The 23595-nt window shown below is 40.4% G+C and overlaps 2 protein-coding genes across 4 annotated transcripts in view; one reads left to right on the top strand and one right to left on the bottom strand.

Annotated features, from left to right (window-relative positions):
* Eif2a (eukaryotic translation initiation factor 2A) overlaps window positions 1-8306 on the bottom strand; it is a 30898-nt gene extending 22592 nt beyond the window's left edge. Inside the window, exons 1-3 of one of the 3 annotated variants that reach the window (XM_032898360.1) lie at window positions 8192-8241; window positions 4908-5011; window positions 1581-1650 (exon numbers count right to left, since the gene is read on the bottom strand). In XM_032898360.1, coding sequence (XP_032754251.1) covers window positions 1581-1627 — 47 coding nt within the window. In that variant the 5' untranslated portion in view covers window positions 1628-1650; window positions 4908-5011; window positions 8192-8241. Of the gene's footprint in view, window positions 1-1580; window positions 1651-4907; window positions 5012-8191 lie in introns of all 3 variants that reach the window. The other 2 variants (XM_032898359.1, XM_032898361.1) reach the window with 2 other exon arrangements.
* A 67-nt stretch (window positions 8307-8373) lies between these two features.
* Serp1 (stress associated endoplasmic reticulum protein 1) lies at window positions 8374-12352 on the top strand. The gene is made up of 3 exons (XM_032898362.1): window positions 8374-8858; window positions 9109-9184; window positions 10458-12352. Exons 1-3 carry the CDS (start codon window positions 8775-8777, stop codon window positions 10496-10498), a joined length of 201 nt encoding a protein of 66 aa, XP_032754253.1. The 5' UTR covers window positions 8374-8774; the 3' UTR covers window positions 10499-12352.
* The last annotated feature ends 11243 nt before the right edge of the window (window positions 12353-23595 follow it).

Below are 23595 nucleotides of genomic sequence, written 5' to 3'. Positions count from 1 at the left end.
AAATGAGATCATGTCATGTCAGCTCTCATCTACTGAATGGCTTAATCCACTGATAGGTTCAAAATGTGAATAGAGCATTGGAAAGTGGCCAAACTGGAGAAGATGGGCTCTTGTCGGTGGAAGGTCACTACTGGGCATATTCCTGGGGTTACATCTTGCCCTGGTCCTTTCCTGTGGCTGCTCTGTTCTGCTTCCTGGCTTCCGTAACATGAAAAGCCCCCTCTGTGACCTGCCACTATTATGTTCTGCACAAGTGTAAGGGACCAGTCAACCACTAAGTGCAACCCAAATAAACTCCATTCCTTTGCTTACTCAGTTATTTTGGTAATAGCAACACAAAGGTAGCAGAATTACTTTATGTTTCAATAGCCTCAAGGGACAATAACAATTTTTAGTAATTTTGTAGGTCTTTATAAAATTATACTGCCTCAACATAAGCTAAATTTACCTGTTTCATTTAGCCATTTTAATTATTCTATTCTTATCCAATTTTATTATTTAAAAAAATTATATGAACCAACATCAAAAATATATAACAAAGTTCATTCACAGTTTCCTGAATTATATATTTTGTCACATATTATTGGTTACCATTATTTTAAAAAGATTTATTTATTTTATGTCTGTGCATACACTGCCGCTGTCTTCAGACACACCAGAAGAGGGCACTGGATCCCATTACAGGTGGTCGTGAGCCACCTCTGCAAGAGCAGCTGGTGCTCTTAACCTCTGGCCATCTCTCCAGTCCCATTGGTTATCTTTCTTATTCAGTTTTGTGTTAACTTTCCTTGGTTTCTTTCTGGGAAGAACACATAGTATTCATACACATTATCCATATACACGTTATCCATATACACTCTCTTTTTTATGCCACTTCCATCTTCTGGCAGCATAGTGATCACTAATAGTGACTTTAATAATCAAATTTGCAAGTTTTTCTCATTCTAGAAGATGAAACTTTTCCAAAATGTACAAACTCATTTACATTAAGCCTTTAATTAGTTCTTTCTTTCCTGCTCTGTTTTTTAAAAGAAATGATCTGTTACATGTGTGTATGTGCAGAAGAGTGTTGTATCTACAGAAGCTAGAATTATAGGCAGTTGTGAGCACTTGATTGGGTGCTGGGAACCTAACTTGGATGCTCTGGAAGAGTAGTGTACGCCCTTCACTCTCTCCAGACCCTAAGACAATGATTTTCAAGTCCAAAGATTATTTTTCTTGATTAAAGAAATACATATTCTTCCCATTTTGTTAATAAAACACCCCAAGAAACTAGCATATCTATTATTTTTCTTTCTTAGTCAATGGGCTGGAAACATGGCTTCACAATTAAGAACATTCACTGCTCTTCCAGAAAACCTCACTTCAGTTTTTAGCACCTACTAAGTAGTTCACAACTGTTGTAACTGCAGTTCTAGGGAACATAACACGCCCCTCTGGTTTCCATGGGCACCACTCACCCATGTGTTGCTTAGACACATACATAGGGAAAATACCTATACTCACACAATAAAATATTTTAAGAAACACACCATCAACAAAAATCTTTCAGTGTGCATTGTATTTGATACAAGCTATACCTTGGAAGCACTGTGCTCTCTGTGAAGTGTGGTGGTCCATTCACCATGTACAGTCCTTCTGATCCTCTGACTAAAGAAACAGTGGAAAAAAGGTTGGTTACTGTGCGGAGAAACACCCAGCTTTATTATTGAATGTTACTCAAAAGCCAAAGGCTATCAAAGTACAAAGAATTCATGGAACATTTTTTTATACTATAGAATGTGAACGTTTCAAGTCTATTTTGCCTTTTCACATAAAATCATATAGCTGGATAGAAATAAATATGCAGCTTAAAAACCTTAAAACAATATCACTGTCAAAACAAAAGTACCTGTGTCACAGTAGAAAGGGTAGAAACTTAGCTGAATACAGTTAAGCAAAGAGAACAGTATCAAGTTCAAGCAATCCCAGGGAAAGATAAGAAAGAACATTAAAACCCAGAAAGTTTTGTGAGTAAGAGAAGCTGAAAAGAAAACAGGCTTCAGACCTAGAAGAATATGGAGATGGAAGTAATGTTGGTCTTAAGTATCTTAAGAAGAAACCTCAAGAGTTTTTCTTGCTGATTTCTAAAAGCAGATTGTTGTGGTAAAAATTTAAAAGGAAGGTTTTCTATCAGTTCTCACATGCTGGATCTGCGCGTTCTAGCTGCTACTCTGCCATGAGGTCTGCAAGCTGCCGTCTCCCTTAGTCCAGAGGTCCCTTAGGTGATAGTCGTCATCTTTGCGGGCATGTGTGTGTGTGCGCACACACACACACACACACACACACACACACCCCTCATTCTGCAGGCCCTGCACGTCACGTTCTCACTCCACTCAGGCTACAGAACTAGATCCACAACCTCCAACTGCCTCTCAGCCATTTCTTTCCTCTTTAGCCCAGTAAAGTCAAAGTTCCAGAAACTTGTAATTTAGCAATTAGATTTACATGTTAAATTCTCAATCCACAATACATCCACACAATGAACTTACAACCAATTGATAAGGATATAAACCACTCACCTAGATAAGATAAATTTGCCTACTACAGAAATCCATCCCAGGTACCTTAGCAATCCAAGACCACCCAGATCTGAGTCATCCTTCCAACTGTCTCCATCTTGATTCTCCTCCTTCCTCCCCTCTCCTGCCTTATAAAAAGTTTGTCCCCCCTCCATTCTCTACTGTCCAATCATGTATCACTTTGACATCAACCTACACATCACCCTTTCTGTTTAATTTAAAAAAAAATTTTTCTCTCAAATGTAAGCTGTGCACAACTATTACCATTTGAAAATTAACTAAATGACTATGTTTTCTCAAAGTTAATTAGCTTGGGTAGGCTATGAGACTAAATTAGTCTTCAACTCCGTCAGAAATCTGAGAATGACTAATATTACCTGAAATTATGAGAAGCACAAAACAGCTTCTAAAACTTAGCCAATTTAAAGAGATCGCTGATCACCTGGACAATCCCTCATTCCTAAAAACGTTGGAGCATCAGTCTTCAGCCTTCTGGCCCAGCATCATCTGACAGACCTTTGTAATGCAGAATTTTGATGGGCTGATAATTGTGGCTCAGCAAAGATCATCAGTCACCTATTCTGCATAATGTGTCCCTTTTGGGACAGTATTTGTCTGTAGATTAATTGAAGCAATTCTTGCCCAGTGGCTGTCTCACCACAATTGGAGCAACTCCACTGATGCTCAATTTCTTCTTAGAGTCCAAGAAGGGGTGTTGTCAGGAGCAGACAGGTCTCTAGTCAAATGATCTTTAACAAAGAAATGTCCACAAACGTCATATTCTGTGGACTTCGGCATTTTGAAAAGATCAATCTGGTTTAATGGAGAAAATGAACTGGATGTGGGGAAAGTATGCACTGCTCTCACTAAAAAGGGTATGCATTTTGTTCAGAGTGATGTCATGGGGATGAAAAGTGGAAATGTAGATGTAAGATGTAGAAAAATGTAACAGGACTTAGTGAAGAATTGCTACTTTAACAGGACTTTAAGCAAACAAAAGAAGAAACTATAACCAATGCCCACGGCTTCCACTACATTTGCATTTCTGCTAGTTAAAAGCTTCCCTCTTCTCTTAGTTACTAGGAAGCAATAAAGTTAATAGCTGGGATGGGGCTTAGCCCCAATTCTAATCCTTTCATTTCTTTATTTTTTCCAAGAACTGTTAAGAGACACTTATTAGAAAAACACATATCCCAACTGACTAAGAACTAACTAGTTCAGGTATCAGGTGGGCCAAAGGAACATCAAGCTAGAATGAAAAGCCACATCTTTACAGAGTTGCCAGTCTAACAATAGAAAACAAGTCAGTAAGCAAATGTAAGCAAACAAGTGGACACCACTTTCACCTCTAGACTACCAGCTGGGCTACTTTGGGAAGATAGTCCCTACTGATACCAGACAATAGAATGGAGCTAAGCTGCTTTGTACATTTCGAAAGGGAGACTGTACACAATGGCTTACAGACTATTTGATGTGCTTCTGTGTGCCTTCACTATGTGCTAAATGTTAGGGATTAAAAAGATGGTCTTCAGGATGATTTCTACTTGGGTATGATAACACTCACTTATCATTTCAGCTCTGAGGTGACTGATGCAGGGACATACAGTTTGAGGCCAGTTTGATCTACTGCTATAATTTAATCAAATGCTGAAGATATCTAAAAAAACTATAATGATACTTGTAAAATGTCCCGAGGCAAAATATGTCCTAGATTTTTAGTTCTGTAAATTTTTTTCTTTTTGGAGACAAGGTCTCATGATGTAGCCCCATATGGCCTAGAACTCTCTATGATGACCAGGCTGTCCTGGAACTCAGAGAGGCCTCTCTCCTAAGAGCTCCTATGCTCAAGGTAAGTAACATAAACACATTATAAACACATTGTTTTTGTCACTGTCTTGCCCTTTCACTTTGTGTGTGTGTTAATCAACTTTATATGCCTTTAGGGAAATATATGTACCATGGAGTTACCTCTATAGCCCTCAAGTTTTATTCTTTACAGCATTAAAATCCTGCTACCACTCAGGAAAGCAGTAGCATTTCTCAGCACAAATCAGTCAAACTGCTGCAATGTATAGAAGATACATTACAATTTAGAACAGGCCCCATTGTCTTAATGCTATAATTAATTTAAAAAAAAAATCAATATCTCATTATGTAGCTTTGGCTGGCCTGGAAATTTCTTAAGTAGACCAGACTGACTTTGAACTCACAGAAATCTAACTACCTCTGCCCTCTAGTGCTGGGATTAAAGGCTACCATACCCAGCATAAGTTACATGTTTAACAAACACTAGAGGAATAAACCACAAATAAAAATTTCAAATTAGGGAGTTTATTGAGATCATACCTTAGTTGTACATAATGTAGAAATTTAGCCAGTGTAAGGTCACGCTCACAAAGGTGTAGCAGAATATGACACACTAAGACCTTTTTCAGAATTTATATACGAATCTAGAATAGAATGGCAAACTGTCAGTATAAAACGTGAATGTGATCCTATGTTACTCTCACTAGCCCAAGTACATGGTCTTCAACTGATGGAGAAAGGACAGGAATGCTTTTCCTTACTGCTACCTGTACCTCAGCACTTTCTCAGCTCTAGTGACACTTTTCATCAGTAGCACAGAGCCTCTATCTTGTTCATCTCTGGCAACATTATGGGAACTCATGATATTCTAGACAACCAAATATAATTTGTATTTAAGATCTATACCTCATCCTAGGGCAGATAGTAAATGCTGAAATAACAGAGATAAGAAAAAACAGCAACAAGAGGAAAAACAAGACCCACATAAACCACACTCTCTAAAGGAAAGAGTTTGGGATTTCTGTTGGGAGTGCTAGCCAAATAAAGAAAAGTTCTTTTCTTTAGAGTCATTTAGCTGGTTGAATATCTGCCTGAGGATAAATCTGTCTCCTTTAATAAAAGAAAAGCAAGAATCAGGAAATAGAGAAAATAGATATTTTTTGGTTATGTGAATACTTAAATTTATTAACATTAAAGCTTTTTAAAACAAGTGTTTAAAAACTCAAGTTTCACGTGTTTTGGTCTTTTCTCATTTCTGACTTAGAGTCATAACAATAAAATTCACTGTTAAGCTACAATTATTTACAGGTCTATAAATCTTGGAAGTATACATTAAACAAGATTTAGGAATTTAAAATTTTACTTAAAACTAAGAATGGTTAAAAGAGTAAACTGTGTTTTACTGGTAGATAATAGACCATGGAATGGAAATATCTGGGTATAATCCTGACACTGCAAATATGTAATGTAAATCTGGCCAAGTAATCTTTGGGTATCTAAGAATATGATACTATGAGTGAGTGTCAGAACAAAGACTTTAACTTAGACTCCTGTGAGAAAAATTGTTACTCTGTTGATTTGATTATATACAATCTACTCTTCACTAGTTAATTAGCTTAGTGTCTTTTACTGGGTTCTGCATTAGGTGCTGAAAAGGTAGAGATGAATAAGACTTTACCCCAAACATCAAGAATTTAACAGTCTATCAGGGAAGGAAAATAGCTGAACAAACAGAATTTCCTTCGTGATAAGTGGAAAAGTAGTGAAAAATAGCTCACAAAGCAACTGTCCAGAAAGTGTGGGAAATTGCTTTAAGTAGCGTGCCAAGTCAACAGAAAGAATAGGATAATTCCAAAGAATAGCTTAAAGGGCTTTGACAACTCAGTACTGATGGGACATAAAATAAGGCGGGATGCCCATGCAATAGGTCAAGAGCTGTTCTAGGATTGTAAGAGATCCATATGCTGGGCTAAAGAGGATGGATTTTACACTGCCTCAGAAGGGCAGAACATTTAATCGCTTTTTAAAGTAAAATTCAAATATTCAGTTAGTATTAAACCTCTGAAGTAACAAAGTTATCTTTATGAAGTTAGAGAAACAACTGATTTAATTACAAAATCATCATCATTATATACAAAATAGTGTCAGAGGGCTGGAGAGATGGCTTAGCATTAAGAGTACTTGCTTTTCTTCCAGAAGAAATAAGTTCAGTTCTCAGCACTCACTTAAGGTGAGGCCCACAACTCTAACTCCAGCTCCAGGGACGCCCACACTCTCTTCTGGTACTCTTAAGACCCATGCTCCTGGGCTGGAGAGATGGCTCAGAGGTTAAGAGCACTGTCTGCTCTTTCGGAGGTCCTGAGTTCAATTCCCAGCAACCACATGGTGGCTCAAACCATCTAAAATCAGATCTAGTGCCTTCTTCTGGCCTATAGGCATACATGCAGGCAGAAAGCTGTATGATATATACATAATAAATACATGTTTAAAAAAAAAAAAGACCCTCACTCTTGTGTACATGCTCAGATACAGACACACAAATAAATAAATAAATCTAAATATAAGAAAACAATCTGGGGTTGGGATTTAGCTCAGTGGTAGAGCGCTTGCCTAGGGGAAGCGCAAGGCCCTGGGTTCGATCCAGCTCAAAAAAGAACTCAAAAAAAAAAAAAAAAAAAAAAAAAAAAAAAAAACAATCTGTCTGGCGTGAGTGTTTAGAAGATTATAACTAGCATTTTATAAATATTTGGTGAATAAATTATGGTAGTCTAACTGAACACGAGTAAGCACGGATCTTAAAGTGTATTCCTAGACTGGCAAGAAGTATAACAGTTTTGCCATTGCTCAGAAGGACATAACTTCCAATTTACAAAAGTAAGACTTATGTCCTAGTGATTTTATCTTTCTTCCTACATTGTTATCAACATTTTTTTTCTTTCCCAATTCTTTTCTATTTGAATTCTTTTGTTTATTCAAACTTACACACCCAAGCCCTACCATAATATATCATAGCACCTTTCCCGGTGTTGTCCAAGTTTGTTTGTTTGTTTTTAAATGTTTATTTATTTATTTTATGTGTATGAGTATAATGTAGCTGTCAGACACATCAGAAGAGGGTATCGGATTCCATTATAGATGATTATGAGCCACCATGTAGTTGCTGGGATTTGAACTCAGGACCTCTGGAAGAGCAGTCAGTGCTCCCAACCACTGAGCCATCTCTCCAGCCCTGTTTTTAAGCACCATAATCCGTGTCAGCTTCAAATTCCCAGATTCTTCTACTGTTCTACTTCTTAAATTCTCACAACTGCTTCACTTGAAAACATTAGACTATCATTATCCTGCTTACTTTTGCCACCCTAAGCCAATCTTCATCATGAAATCTAACTTATACTAGCAATGCCTTGCTCCCTATCGAGTTCCACAAACCTCATAAAAATAGGGAGTACATAATTTTTAAGTAACATAATTACTTAAGTTCAGATGAAATGATGTGGAGTCACGTTTCTTCTATTATACAGGCAGATGACTTAAGAAGGGTCCGAGCAGCACCAGAAGTCACACATCAAAATCGTACTTTCTGTTACCTGTCTATTCCTATAGAAGTTGAAGAACGACGGATGGATAACTGGGAGGAGGGAATATTGGAGACGGAGAATTCACTTCCCATTGGCATGCTATTGTCAAATAAACCAAAAGACAGTCTGGTCCTTCCAGGAGAAAATGCAAGCCAGACTTCCTAGGTCTGCTAAGTAATTTTCCAGCACGAAGACACAGAAAGAAACCACTGTAAAGAAAGAGTCTCTCGCGCTTTCGGAACTCACCTGTCAACAGCGGTGTGGACGGCGCCATCTTGTCCCGGAAAGAGAAACCCATGCGCTGGGGTGAGAGTTCAATAAAGGCCGAACCCGGCCTCTACACGTCTCCCCAAGCACAGTGACTGCGAGTTGGTGTTTCCGGCGCCGCCAGCCTCGGGGCCAATTCACTTCCGGTTTCCGAGCGCGCACGCGCAGCTCTGGCTCCTCGCTTTCCCGAGCGTGGAAGGGCCTGGCTGCAGCGGCGGCCGGCCCTCGCCCTCCTTCTCTGGAGCGGGCGGAGTCCATACTTCCGCGGGGCGGGGTCTGCCCAGTGCTGACGTTGGCAGCCGAACCCGAACTAGTTCGAGGTTGCCGGCTGCACTGTCGGGTGGTTGGACTCTTTCCTCCCGGTCCTGCGGCCCTCTCTCTCCGGCGCGCCGCCCCTCGGTTGCTCAGACCGCTGTGATCGGAGGTTGCCGGTGCTCCAGCGCTCGGCGTCCCGGCCCAGTGGCCGTAGGCGGCGTAGGCACCGCGAGCCGAGCCTCCCGGTGGCCCGGGAACGGCAAGCGAGCGAGTCCGAGAGGTTCTTGGGGCAGGTGGCGCCGCGAAGATGGTCGCCAAGCAGAGGATCCGTATGGCCAACGAGAAGCACAGCAAGAACATAACTCAGCGCGGCAACGTCGCTAAGACCTCGGTAAGGAAAAGCGGGCACCCTTCTCCATGCTGGGGCCGGGGACTGAGGCCCGCGCCGGGGCTGGGGCCGGGGCCGCGGCGAGTTCTCTCCAGACCCGCCTGACTCCGGACTCCCGCTGCGGTGGAATCTAGGGTGGGAGGAGAGATCTGTGAGTTGCTGGTCTGGCCATCTGGCCTGGGGTGCAGGCCATGGGAGCCCGGGATCCGAGAGTGGTTTCTCTGCATTTGAAACTGGGTTTTTCTTTTTGCAGAGAAATGCCCCCGAAGAAAAGGCGTCGGTAGGACCCTGGTTATTGGCCCTCTTCATTTTTGTCGTTTGTGGATCTGGTAAGTGTTTGGGGGCTCTCGTGGTTTGGAATGACGTGGATGAGTGACGAGTCTTGCCCGCGTGGTTTTCAACCCACCTGCTGAGAATTGTTTCTAGTGAACCAGAGTACTTGTACCACAGAGTGTGGTGCCCCAGAAATTCTCTTATCTTGATTTGTGTTCATAGAAGATCAAAAAAGAGATTATATCTTCCTAATAATCCCTTAGAAGAAATTAAACACCAAATAACTCTTGGCATGAGTGATTTGCATTGTAACTTTCAAAAATAACTTAACGAACATTGTGAACATCTGGATACTAAAACAAGACTGAACGGCATCCAAGGTCTCTATGTCAAAAAGTATATAAAGTAAGACTAGCACAAAGAATTGATTTTTCTGTAGAGGAAACATACCTGTTTAAAATTTTAATGTATGAGACAAGTGTTTTCAGGTAAAATTAGTTATTTAAGACAGCCTGCTCTTAAGGTGACAGACCTTTGCCTCTGCAGATGTATTACAGAATGCCTTTCTGCTCTGTGTGTCGATTTAATATGCAAACTCTTATTACTGAGGCAGATGCTTTTATTTGCCACATTCTATAGTTACTGAGGTTTTCAGTTGACATTTTCACTTCGCCTTTTTTCAAAACTGAACAACCGGAAGCTTTCTTGATGTGTGGCCAAGAGCCAACCAGTTTATGTAACACAAAGATTATTGAATTTCAGCTTTGTGAGAATGAAGAAATGTGCATATATTAGGAAAGCAGACCTTTAAAGATATGTTAGAAATAAACTGAAATAAAACCAGTGGTAGAAAAATGTTTGTTTTGGTGCTTTTGCCGCCCCCCCCCCCCCCCCCCCAGCTGAGGACCGAACCCAGGGCCTTGAGCTTGCTAGGCAAGCGCTCTACCACTGAGCTAAATCCCCAACTGTTTTGGTGCTTTTAAGTTATCTAAAATTTCACGTCTGGAAGCTCTCTTGTACGTCTTACAGGTAAAAGTCAAAGAGCCTGCAATTAAAGAAATAATTTGAGTTGGACGTGTAGCTCAGTTGCAGAGTACTTACCTATCATGCATTACCTACCATCCCCAGCAGCACAAGACAATAATCATTTAAAGGCATTTAATTGTTTAATTATGATAAGCCTGCTTTCACTTATTAGTAAAGTTAGATTAGCATTTGTAACTGACTCTACGATTACTCTGGATTCTCCAGCTGCTGTAATAGATTACTTTTTAGTTGAGAGGCCTGTTTTATTCAACTTATTTTAATATTTGCTCTTTCTCTCCACAGCAATTTTCCAGATTATTCAAAGTATCAGGATGGGCATGTGAAGTGACTGACCTTGAGATGTTTCCATTCTCCTGTGAATTTTAACTTGAACTCATTCCTGATGTTCGATGCCCTGGTTAAAAACAATTCAGTAAATCACCCTGCCTCAGAATGACTTTTTCATATCAACCTTCATGTGTCATTCCAAGGTTTCTTCAAGAGTCATTCCAGGTTTGCTAGTCCATGCCACAGTGCCTTGCAAAAGCACCACATGAATAAAGCAATAAAATTTGATTATTAAGTTCCAGTAGTAGACCATACTTATTCAGTACAGAATGAGTTTTATGTGGTTATTAAAACTTATGACTAATTAGATTAAATCTGTGTAGACAGGGTATAGATTTTGTTAACCCTAATGTGTAAATGCAATTAGCTAATTTAAATTTTGGAAACTTAAGGTTTTATATAGCTAGGCACTTTACTACTCTTGGATTGAAAAAGCACACTCCATTATAGGGACATGTAACTATCCTATAATCAGGTGCTTATAAATGGACAACTACACGGCCTAGTTTTACCACAATCATTGTCACCTAAATTTTTTTAAAAACTCCTAGGGCATATGTAAGTGGAGATGCTCACTGCTGCATCTGTTTCTAATGATAATGTTTCTGTTACACAGCCTTGAGTTTTGCATGAGTAAGTATAGTCACCTAGGATCCCATTTGAGACTGGGTTGAGCATTTTGTAACTTAATCAAAGTGACTGCAGTTTCACTAAAAGCTATCATGGTGAGATGAAATTAGGGGTGGTTTGCTGATGTCATACAGATCAGAATTAACAAGGGGTTTACTGTGTAGAAAAAAAGTTAAGGGGGAAAGTCTACAAGAAGTAAATACCTTGTCAAAATATGTGGAATCCTGTGTGCCATATGATATCTTAGCATGTGAATTGCACTTTTAATACCAAAAAGGCACATCAACTAAAAAGTTATGATTGAAATGCCCTTAGGGTTCTAGGTATGTCAACCTAAACTAGCATTTGGAGTTAAATGAATTTACTGATAAGGATCAGTCTAGTCTTCCTCTGTATGACTTAGTAGGTTGTGATTGGTCAGATTTCCTTTTTACTAACGGTAAGGGTGAGAGTGATGAGGCAGGTTTGAGGTTTTCTGGTACTATTGAAAACTGCAAGTCCTGACTATGCACTTAGCCAGAACTTGGTGTAGACACCAAGCAATATCTGTGTATGAATTGGAAGAAGCCTGCTTATGTTTGCTTTGTTCTTTGCCTCAGGAGATCTCTTTTGAAATAAGCTGTTTTCAAAGGAACAGAAGGGAAACTTGCTACCTGTTCTGAGAGCAGTGTAAACCTCACAGGACTTTGGATCCCCTCAGATGTAGAGGAGAATGAAGGAAAGGAGTAGTTAGGGATGCACAGGAAATTATCTGTCTCTGATCAGGAAAGAAAGCTGGCTATGGGTCTGCAGGGGCATGACTGATGGTTGTCTGCCTCTTTTCACCCTGTAAGTGAATCCCTGAACTGGATTCACTGAAGCAAGTCTTGGTTAACTAATTCTATTTTACTATAACTTTAAAAGTGAAAAATATTCTCTAAATTTATAGCAGGTGCCTTATTTCCTTTGAATCAAATCATTCCATACCAGAATTTCCCTTGGTTTACTATAGATAATTGGCTTTAAGGTACTTTTGTTTTGAAACATACAGTGTTTTAATTGATTTGTTAAATTGCTGTAGCCATCAATCATTTCACATTTGTAAAATTACATTCCCTTTGTATCATGTAATTTGCCTATTCAGTGCATTTTATATTCAGGTTGGGTTATGCATATTTGGGTCAATGAAAGTTGTGTCTGTTTGATTTATGCTTTAAAAATAAAGTTCCCTGGATATTTGATGCTTTTGTGGTAAATTTTTTGCAGAGTTCCTATTTGAACTTTTCATAGTTCATAGAAAATTATTTTAAAGGAATTCCTGTACTTAGCCTGACAGTGGTGGCACATGACTTTAATCTGAGCACTTGGGAGATAGAGGCAGGCAGATCTCAGAGCTCTAGACAAGCCAGGTCTACAGTGTGAGTTCCCTGACAGCCAGGACTACTACACAGAGAAACCATGTTTTGAAACACTGGAAGAAGAAAAGAAAGGAAAGTCTGCATTTAAGTGTCTTAGGGTTTCTATTGCTACAGCTAAACACCATGACTAAAAAGCAAGTTGGAGAAGAAAGGATTTATTTGGCTTACGATTCCATACCACTCACTGTTCATCATCAAAAGGAAGGCAAGACAAGAACTCAAACAGGCAGGAACCTAGAGGCAGGAGCTGGTGCAGAGTCCATGGAGGGGTGCTGCTTACTGGTTAGTTGCTCTTAATGGCTTGCTCAGCCTGCTTCCTCATAGAACTCAGGACTGGTTGCCCAGTGGTGGTACCACCTAAAATGGGCTGGACCCTCCCCCATCAATCACTAATTAAGAAAATACTTTATAGCAGGACTGTATGGGGGCATTTTCTCAAGATTTAGGTAGCTAGTTTGGTGACAAGTTAACATAAGACACATTAAGTCAAAAGAAATAATACCATGGGGTGCATGTTACATCTGTAATTAGGCTGAATGGTAGCAAGAAAAGGTATAAAAAGCCAGAAAATTCAATACTTAACCCACTTAGCATATCGTTACTAACCAAGTTTGGCTCAAGGCAAAAGCACATTTCTTTTATCCTATTTTCCTACTCATTTTATATTATCCTGTAATGCTGGATACAGAAAGGAAATTAATTTGCCCAAATAGTGATTTAGCTCTGTCAAAACAGAGTTACCATTTCATTGTATGTGCCTGGTTGGATACAATGTTGCTGGCAATCAGGTTTCTAAAGTAGCACACGGTTTTCATTGTAGCAGGATACAGTGTCTGGGGCTTTGGCTTACATTCTTGTGTATACCTCTATATTCAATTGTGGGGCCACTTGGGTTCCTGATGAAGCTACTGGTGGGATTTTAGAGATGTGAGACAATCACACAGAACTTTTATTTCAGGACTCATTACTAGGTCTATCCATAAAACAGTGCTTGACATCTGTTAACTTACAACATCATGACATTCTCTTTAGAAATCACCTTAAATTTGATTTGCTCTCCACCAAACTCTCTGTGCTTTAGTTTCTTTCAGATTGATGTGATGAAATACTCTGACAAAAGTAATGGAGGAGAGGAAGTGATACAGGGTTCCTTTCTGCTTGGTTCTATGTAATAGTAGCTGGAAAATCACAGCTGCAGGGACTTGAGGAAGTTGTTCATATCACATCTGTAATAAGGAACTGAACGATGAATACACATGTGCCAGTTCTTAAAAGGGAAAAAAGCCCCTGGTCTTTTGATGATTCAAACCCATGCATGTTGCAGAAACAAAGGCAGCAGAACTGTGGGAAGTTTACAAACAAACTGTGCATTTATCCAGTGATTACAAGTAATATGAGGTAGAGCTGTGACTAGAGTCCCACTGTCCATCACCAAAGGCATAGCTGTAATGGCTACAGTGGTTCAAAGGAAACATGTAAATGATGCATGAGAACAGCTTTGCTGGGGAGCAGAAACAAAGCCAAGGTTTGACTGACTGTACTCTCGAGAAACCACAGACCTGATTAACTTAACGTGCCTTTCACATATGCTTTAAGAAAAGCCTTTAATTTTTTTCAAGTTGCTAATTAGAAAGGAGAGTGAGCTCAGTTGACATTTACAACTGTTTTTTCATGTAATAGAAAAATAGAAAATTGCATCAATAATGCTATCAGCACGGCACATTCCATGGAACCTAAAAACTGCTACAACTTCCTTGTATTAAACTATTTTCATCTGTGATGTTGAGGAGTCCATAAAAAATTATTTTGAAAACAATTATTAGGAGCTGGTCATATGAGTGATGTATAATCCCAAGCACTGGGGAGGCTGATGCAGGAAAATTGCCTAGAGTTCAAGGCCAGCGTGGCCTGCAAAGTGAGACTCAGGAAGAAGATAGAATGTCTCCTTTTGACTTTAAAGATACGGAGCCCCATGATTTTCCTGAGGTAAAATTTGAAGATGCACTAAAGTTTAGGGGCGTCTCATGTCCCTTGCGATGAAGTAACTCTTGGGCCTTGGTTCTCAAGGGCACTTTGTGTGGCTCAGCTCAGCCTTTCAGCCTCGCCCTTCTCAGCCTCCCTCCTAGATTTGTTGTCTACAGTTTTCAGATGCCCTGCAATTTTGGTCCCTTTGAGGGTATACACATACATACACCCGTGCACACACTCCATCACTAGTTAACCTGCAATTTTGGTCCCTTCGAGAACACACACACACACATACACACACACACACACACACACACACACACACTTCTCAGATCAGTTTTCATGGCAGCCCTGTCCTGAACCTGTTAGAATTTAGGAAAGTGCCATGCTTATTAGTTTCATGCCTTACTTTATTAGACCAAGTGCTTTATTAGACTAAGTATGGGCTCCTTGAGGACTCTTTTGCCTCCTACTGCCACCGCTTCCATGTCCACCAAACCACCACACTCTGCATATTAGCTGAGTGAGAATGTGTTAACAGCTTCATCAGCAAGAACCTTACCTCTCTGCTGGCCATGGTGGTACATGCTTAGAATCCCAGCACTCATGAGGCAGAGGCAGGAAGAAGGTTAGAGGTCAGCCTAGACTATATTTGGACCTTGTATCCCCACTCCAAATAAACAAACTGTAGTACCATAACCCCGGCTACTCTGCTACGTTGAGAGTTCAGGCGTAGTCAGCAACTGAGCAATAACCTGTTTTTAAAAAGACTTAAGTGGAGAAAAAGCATATCTCAGTGTTAGATAGCTTGCCCAGCATGCGTGAAGCCTTAGACTTAATCCCTAGTCCCATCAAAGTAAAAACTTAAGAGCCCACTAAAATAAAACCTGTGTGTTCCTGTAAAATCCTCTAACAGTAGAGTTAACAGTCACCCCACAGCTTTAACCCTGGTGATCTTTAGTTAAGAGCTGTGCTTGCCATGAAAATGCAGTTTCTTGGAACAAACTCCCCCAGGATAGGCTTATAGGCTTGACATTGGGAGATCAACAACAGTGTGATAGTTATCCTTTAGTAAAGGTCGCATTAAAAACATCTAAAGAACATTTATCACAGAAAGCTTATACCTCACCATACCAGTCAGTCTGGTTATAAGAGTGAGATGTCATGAGTGTCATTTCCAGCCTGTGCCTGGGGGACTCAGATTACTCTCTGCTCTACTTCTATCTTTGGTACAGGAGCACACAAGGGTTCCCATGTGTCCTTCTCTGTGCAAGACCCCTGCAAGCCTGCTGGCTGAATCTTGTACCTGTCCTAGCCCTGGAATAGATAGTTCCTCTTTACAAAGTGTTCCTTACAATCACACTGAAAGTTACTATAAGTCACTATGATCTCATATATGGAGCAAAAGACTCTGTTGATTTGGAAAATACCTGGTGTCGGAGCCCCTGACTCTGCACACATAGCCCCAGGCGACCCAGACTTAAACTCCAGACTGTAGACTCCAGGTACAGCAAGGTTTTTGTTTGCTTTGTTTTTTATTTTGTTTTTGTCAATAAGAACTCAGCTACAAGTCCCAGAGCACAAATGTATCTGAGTTGGGGATGATAACTCTGACCAAGGCTAATCATGAAGGGAAATAGATCTCTAGAGTATCAAAGCATTCTAGCTCCAGCCCTGGCCATGGGAGCACAATTAATTGATTTAATTCCAGAGGGTTATGTGGAAAAGGAAGCTACCACAGAGGATGAAATCCATTTCCAAAGCTTTAAGTCATTCCTTCTTGCTTGAGAACAGTATTAAGATGTTTTCTGATGCAAGAACCTTTTCTTCTGCTAAGTTTGATGTGAAACTCCATACTCATTGCCAAGTGCTCATAGGGAAAGCCACGCCCAACCTAGTCTAGTTGCCTGCTACTTGGAACAGTGTCCTGTGATTATTGGTATTCAAGAAGCCTGTTGAAAATAGTGCCCTTCCCTGGCTAGGCCCTCTGAATCTGTGCCTAAGTTTTCCCAGATCCCCCACATATTCTGTCTGCAAACTGACACTGGAAAATGTTGAAAAAGACTAGACTCCCTTTCTAAAAATATTTTATATATGGGTGTTTTTGTCTGCTTGAATGTATGTATATCCACCACGTGTGGTGTGCAGTGCCCTTGGAGGGTGACAAAAGGCTGTCAGACCCCCTGAAGCTGAAGTCACAGACAGCTGTGAGCTGCTAGCTGCTGTGTTAGGAACCAAACCCATATTCTCTGGAAGAGCAGCCGATGCTTTTAACCACTGAGGCATTTCTCCAGCCTCCCACAAGACTAGATTTTTAATTCTAGCTATGGCACTAAATGGCCAGATGGCCTGAAATCTTACAACTGCCTCTCTTTGCCTGCCTGAGAGAAAGGAAAGCCCTCTGCCTCAACAGCTGTTACAAAATCACTAGGTAAAAGCACTTTGCATACTTAAAAATATTCAATGCAAATAAGGTATCACTGACTATGTGAACTTCAAAAACAAAGATATCTGATAGGCTTAGGGACTTTCCTCACTGAGGACAGCAGAAACAGTGGCCTTTACATGGGTTTCACAGGAACTTACCCTTCAATCTCTGGCTATGCATAAATTTTTTTCCAATGTAATTTTACCTTCCCAGAACGTTGCCTTTTGAATAACTACTGAAAACTTGCATGATCATGATTCATATTCAGTTATTTAGCCCACAGCATGAAATACATTTTGCTTGCACTTGGTCCTCAAAGATCTGCTGCACTGGGGGGAAAAAAGAGGAAGAAACTGGCAAGGGGGAATATTGGTTTAAACGTTTGTTTATTCAAAGGCCCTTATGACACCTCTACAGACTCAGGAAGAGAAAGCAAAACTGCTCAGAAGGAATGGACTGGGATTTGATACCACAACTACTGTAAAAAGAACCTTAGGTTTACGGAAAAGGAGCAGACAGGATAGAAAGTTCGTGTGTACCTTCTATTCAGCTGCCTTTAACATTGGCATCAATACTATGGTACATTTGTCGAGTTCAGAACTTAGCAATAGTCTGGCCTGGCTGTAAATGCTTGTGTCCCCTGTACTGCTCCAGGAAGGCTGAAGCAGGAGGATCAGTTCTGAAGTCACTCCGAGTTACAAAGAGTTAACACAAACAAGACAAAGTTACCTTGGGAACAATACTTTAACTCTGGACATCACTTGGATCTTACAGGGGTTGGTGTTACCGTTGCTTCAGAACCAAAGCAAAGTTACCAAATTGCGATTTAGCTTTCGCTCTTTTTGTTTTTTTAAATACGACAAATTGCTCCTAATACTGCTGTATCATTTGCTGGTGGCCAGCCTGTGATGTGATCTGTTTTCTGTGTTCTACCTGTTCTGCGCTTTAAAAAAATTGATCTAAGTACTAAGACTTGTGGATACTATTAAACTCATAAAAGGCTTATGACTAGCATAACATGTGTGCATGTGGCTGTATGTGGTGGCACTTGTCTTTAATCCCAGCAGTCGGGAGGTAGAGTTCAAGGTCAGCAAAGGACCCTTTCTTCCTTCCTCTTCCCCCCAGGGGCGTGGAAATGTATAGGTATAAATGTGCATACATGAGTAAATATAAGGTTTTTTCTTTAAATGGTAACTACAACCTCTCTTTGACTATACATTTGAATTGATTTATTTCAGTGATCACTGTATTCTCTGTGTTTCAAAGCCTTTAAAATGGAATTATTTTATTCAAAGAAGAGGTGTTTTAGGAATTTAGAAATAAAACAAAAATTGGGTTAAAAGTGGTATAAAGATATACATATAAAACATACTTTTCATAAAATAGATTACAGGGAATGATTTTGGATGACAAAGGATTTTATATGGGCAACTTACAATTAAGGGTACCTGAGAATCACAATCACATGATTTCACTAATTAAAATGATTCTGAGGCTGGAGAGATGACTTAAGAGCACTTGCTGATCTTCCATGGACCAGTGCTCAGTTCCCAGCACCCATGTAGGTGGCTCATAATCATTTGTAACTCATGCACCTGTACATGCCAATGTATGACACACATGCACACATGTGCATGTACATGTGAATACACACATACATATATAAAAATATTATTTAAAAATTTGTAAAATATTATTTAAAAAAATTCTTACAGAATGTGTTTCTTTTGTCCTCTTTCTTTTCTTAAGCCTTCAAGACAACCATTTGAGTCTTTTCTGAAATCCCAAGAGTAGAGAGATTTACCTGAGAACTTAGGATGAACAAAAGCCTTATAATTTAACAATGTGTGGCTAGGCAATCCTGACTTTTTATGTTATGCAATGTGTGTGTTTAGAACTCAACTTTTTAAAATAGGATGGGAAGTTTCATTATTAATGTTACTATTTGTCATAATAGTATGGTTGATTTAAAGGCGCCTAAGAGACTGTCGCCAAGACTCATTGCCTTGTTTTTAGCCATTTCCTGTAGCAGATGGGAACGAATACTGAGACCCACTGCCAGACAACAGGCATCAAATCCCTCCCCTCAGGGCTCAGGGAATGCTAAGGAAGAGGGGGCAGAAAGAGTGTAAGGGTCAGAAGGGATCGAGGACACCAAGAAAACAAGGCCTCTAAACCAACAGGACAGACACACATGAGAACTCACAGAGACTGAGGCAGCACCAGGCCTGCACAGATCTGCACCAGATGGGGTCCTGGAGCTGAAAGGCGTGGACACACGCCCCATCCCTAACCCAACCTTCAATTGACAGCCACTTGCAAATGAAAATTACGTTTTCTTCAATGAGTCACTGGGGAAACAAGTACTGCAAAGGATAGTCAGCATGCATTCGGTCAGCATGCATTCCGTCAGCATGCATTCGGTCAGCATGCATTCCGTCAGCATGCATTCCGTCAGCATGCACTTGGTCAGCATGCATTCCGTCAGCATGCATTCCGTCAGCATGCATTCCGTCAGCATGCATTCCGTCAGCATGCATTCCGTCAGCATGCACTCGGTCAGCATGCACTCGGTCAGCATGCACTCGGTCAGCATGCATTCAGTAGATGCCCGACAGAACACAAACTCAGTGGCATCTATGGAGGTTTGTTGTCTCATAATGTCACGTCAGTGTGGATTGATGTCTATAGGCAGGTGAGGGCAGGTACAAGATAAGGCAAGGCCTGTGATTGGGCAGTGAAAAAATAAGGAGGGCACAGAGTTTTAGAGAGGGGAGAGAGAGAGGGAGAGGGAGAAGGGGAGAAGATGGAGGATGAGGATGACCCAGCCTGTGTGGCTTTAATTAGCCACAGGTAGCTATGAATATCATATCATGGATGATTATAGGATAATTTGTCTTAGGTGGGCAGTTTATATCAATATCAATAGGCTCTGAATTTATTGTGTGGATGTTTTGTGGAGTGAGAATTTACTGGTACAGATTTGATTGACAAATTACAAGCTTCTAGAGTTTTGATTTTACCGGGATACTGGGAATTGTGACAATAACCATAGGGGGCGCATGCTGGGAATTCGAGCAGACTTCACAGCTGAAAGTTACAAGAGGGCGGCCACTGCTGGGGCCAGAGAGTAGCCTACGCCAATGTGGGGCTGGCCATGGAGGCAGAGAGATCACTGGGACAGAGAAAAGCAGTGGTATGATGCCCGTTGCCTCAAATTATTTTTAATATTTATGGCCACACATGAGGGCTCTTTTTATCTTATTTTTTAAAATTATACACATCAGTGATATATATGAGTGATATATATATTTATGTATATATATATATATATATATATATATATATATATATATATATATATATACTTTTTTCTCATATAATATATCCTGATTGCAGTTTCCAGGACTTCTGCAGTCACCAGGCATGTACATGGTACACATACATACACACAAGCCAAGCATTCACACAGATGAAGACATTTTAAAAATTAAATTCGAGTAAAACAATGAGATGTCAGCATGCCACAGTTGTTGAAATGCTGTCATGTTTGCTTTAAATGTTTCCCTTTACAGTAGAAACACCAGTAGGGCAATACTTCATTGTTCTAGTATCTTCTCAGCATTCACTAGGCTCTGAGTTCAGCTTTTAACATCATCGAATAGCAGGATAAATACACGAGTGCTATATAGATAGATATATGGAAGACAGACATATAGATAGACAAATAGATATATGGTTGATAAATTAGAATGCAAACACCCTTTGTCTTCTGAAGTCAGTGTGGGATGCCCTCACTTTTTATACTTCCACATAAACATGTATAACATAACACACAGCCAACCCTCATCTTGAAATAGCTGGTATAGATGTATATCTTCCTATGCAGCACTACGATTTGGTACTGAGGAGGGACATACAGCCCGGCACCGAGCATACTGTAGCCCAGCCCCCCCCAGCTCATGCTCTATGATTTTCAAGAGATGCTGAAATTCTTTCAATTTATTCTGGAATTTGCAGAATGTGGGTTATATTATACTCTCTATACAGAAATGGAAGTTTTAGGAATTGAATATATAATAATTTAAATGTACCAGTCAGAGCAAAATTACTCCATGAAAGAGTTTCTTTTCAAAAACTTAAGTTGAATGTGGAGGACTATACCCTTAATCCCAGCACTCAGGAGGTAGAGGCAAGTGGATCTCTGTGAGTTTGAGGCCAACCTGTTCTACATAGTGAGTTCCAGGACAACCATGACTACATAAAGTGACTCTGTCTTGAAAAACAAAAACAAAACAAAGAAGTAAAATAAAATTAGGGGACTGGAGTGTTGGAGTGGCAGTTAAGAATACTTTCTGGTTGTGGCAAAGGACTAACGTTCTATTTCCAGCACCCACATGGCAGCTCACAACTGCCTGTAACTAACTTTTAAGTCTCAGGGATCCAGTACTGCCTTCTGGTCTCCATGAACAGTCCCACACATGAAACATAGATTAGCACACACACACACACACACACACACACACACACACACACACACACATGCTAACATCTTTTTTAAAAAAAAATTAAACGAGCAAGAGTTCACCAAAATACATTTAACGTTTTAAAGATGTATTTACAGTTTGGGTTTTAGAGTGTTTTGCCTGCATGTATGTATACATATATGTACACACATATGTACCGTGTGTGTGCCTGGTGCCCTCGGAGGGAGTTGGGTCACCTGAACCAGAGCTACAAATGGCTGTGAGCCACCATGTAGGTTCTGAGGACAGAATCTGGTGCTCTTAACCAGGCAGCCATCTCTGCACCCCCAGTGTATTGTTTCAGCAGATGCTAACTTTTGTCTACTCATAAGCGGGCTTGTAGGTCTCTGTGTTGTGTTAGCACACTGTTATTGTTACTAGCAAGGTTGAGTGACTTTTCAAATGCCACGAGGCCTGGGTTTCTGTCAGGTTTTTGTCAATATTGACTTGACCTTGGGCAATTTAAATCACAATTACTTTATTTCCTTGTATATTTGCCAAGCACATTTCATATAAATAAAAGTTGTTTACTATGTGCCTTCTTATAACTGCCTTCATCCACACTGTAGCATGTGACAACACTTCATTTCTCTTTGTGGCTAAATAATATTCCACTGTGTGGATTTGCTATATTGATGGTTCTGATCATATTGAAAAAGGGGTTTGAGCAGGGCCTAGTGTCGTACACTTTTAATCCCAGCACTCAGGAGACAGAGCCAGGAAGATCTCTGTGAGTGTGAGGCCAGCTTGATCTACAGAGTTCCAGGATAGGCAGGACAGGATAAAGAGACCTTGTCTAAAAAAAGAAAAAGAGATTTGAGTTGTTTTCACCTTTGATAATTATAAAAATGAAGAGTTGTGTGTGAACAGCTGTGCACAAACTCTTGTGTGAGCCTACATTTTGGCTTCCCTCGGGTATATACCTTTATGTAGTCGCACACTTACTGGTTAGGCAGGACATGTGGCTTAACTTCCTAGGCCTGCCAGGCAGCAGTGTAAGATGATCTTCCCTCATCCCTGTTAGCAATGTAGGAGCGCCTCAGTTTCTCTGTAGTCCTCTTAGCACTGTATCTGGCCTTCCCTGAACTGTTCTAGAGGCATGAGGTGGTATTTCATCCTGATTCTGATTTGCACGTGACGGCTAATGGTTTTTGTGCACACATTGCCCATTTGTTTATCTTCTTTCATTACTCACCTAGGCAGAGCTTTATTGTTTGCTTTTCTTTAAGATTTATTTATTTAATGCATGTGAGTACACAGTTGCTGACTTCAGACGCACCAGAAAAGGGCATCAGATCCCATTACACATGGTTCTGAGCCACCATGTGGTTGCTGGGAATTGAACTCAGGATGTGCAGGATGAGCAGTGTTCTTAACCACTGAGCCATCTCTCCAGTCCCTGCTGTTTGTTTTTTTAATATAGCCTGGATGGTCTTCTGCCGGCTTTCCAGCATGTACCACAATACCCCAGCCTTACCTGTGCTTTTGGTGTCGTATAGAAACATTTTTTGCTAAATTGTAAAACATGATGGCACACCCTTATTTTTCTTTTGTGGGTTTTATAACTTGGTTATCATATTGAAATATGAATGTATCTTGAGTATTTTCAGTGTACGGCTCCAGGTAAGAGTCTGCTTTTAATCTTCTGTGCGTCGATATCTAGTTTATCCAGTGCAGTTTGTTAAATGACATTTTCCCATGCTGAATTGTCTTGGCAATCTTGTCGAACATGAATTGACCACCTATATATTGGTTTGTTTCTGGATTTACATATCTAACCATTGATCCGTATGTCTGGGCTTCTTTTAGTCCATGGTGTCCTGACTGCTATGAAACCAGGAAGTATACATAAGTCATGCCAAGTTGTTCTCTTTTTCAAGGTTGTTTTAGCTATTCTGGCTCCGTTGAGTTTCCCTTTGAATTTTCAGAACAGCTTGCCGCCTTCTACCAGGAAGCCAACTAGTGGACACTCTGTGACCTCTGGACATCAGTCTGGGATGTACTCTGTGACCTCTGGACAGCAATCTGGGCTGTGTTGCACTCTTTGCGACCTTGTTTCCCAATCCACAAACAAGGCACTTCTTTTCCTTTACTGGGGTACTCTTTCAACAATGCCGTTCTCCTGAGTCTGTGTTTTGCACTTT

The sequence above is a fragment of the Rattus rattus genome, chromosome 3 (genome assembly GCF_011064425.1).
Source record: "Rattus rattus isolate New Zealand chromosome 3, Rrattus_CSIRO_v1, whole genome shotgun sequence".
Lineage (NCBI taxonomy): Eukaryota > Metazoa > Chordata > Mammalia > Rodentia > Muridae > Rattus > Rattus rattus.
This window is presented reverse-complemented; position numbering and strand designations above follow the sequence as displayed.

What these genes read in the sequence shown, in the direction of transcription:
- Serp1 (XM_032898362.1), top strand. Translation starts at nt 8,775, where the DNA reads ATGGTCGCCAAGCAGAGGATCCGTATGGCCAACGAGAAGCACAGCAAG. An exon ending in GCAACGTCGCTAAGACCTCG is followed by an intron (nt 8,859 to 9,108) that starts GTAAGGAAAAGC and finishes TTCTTTTTGCAG; the next exon opens with AGAAATGCCCCCGAAGAAAA. An exon ending in TTTTGTCGTTTGTGGATCTG is followed by an intron (nt 9,185 to 10,457) that starts GTAAGTGTTTGG and finishes TTCTCTCCACAG; the next exon opens with CAATTTTCCAGATTATTCAA.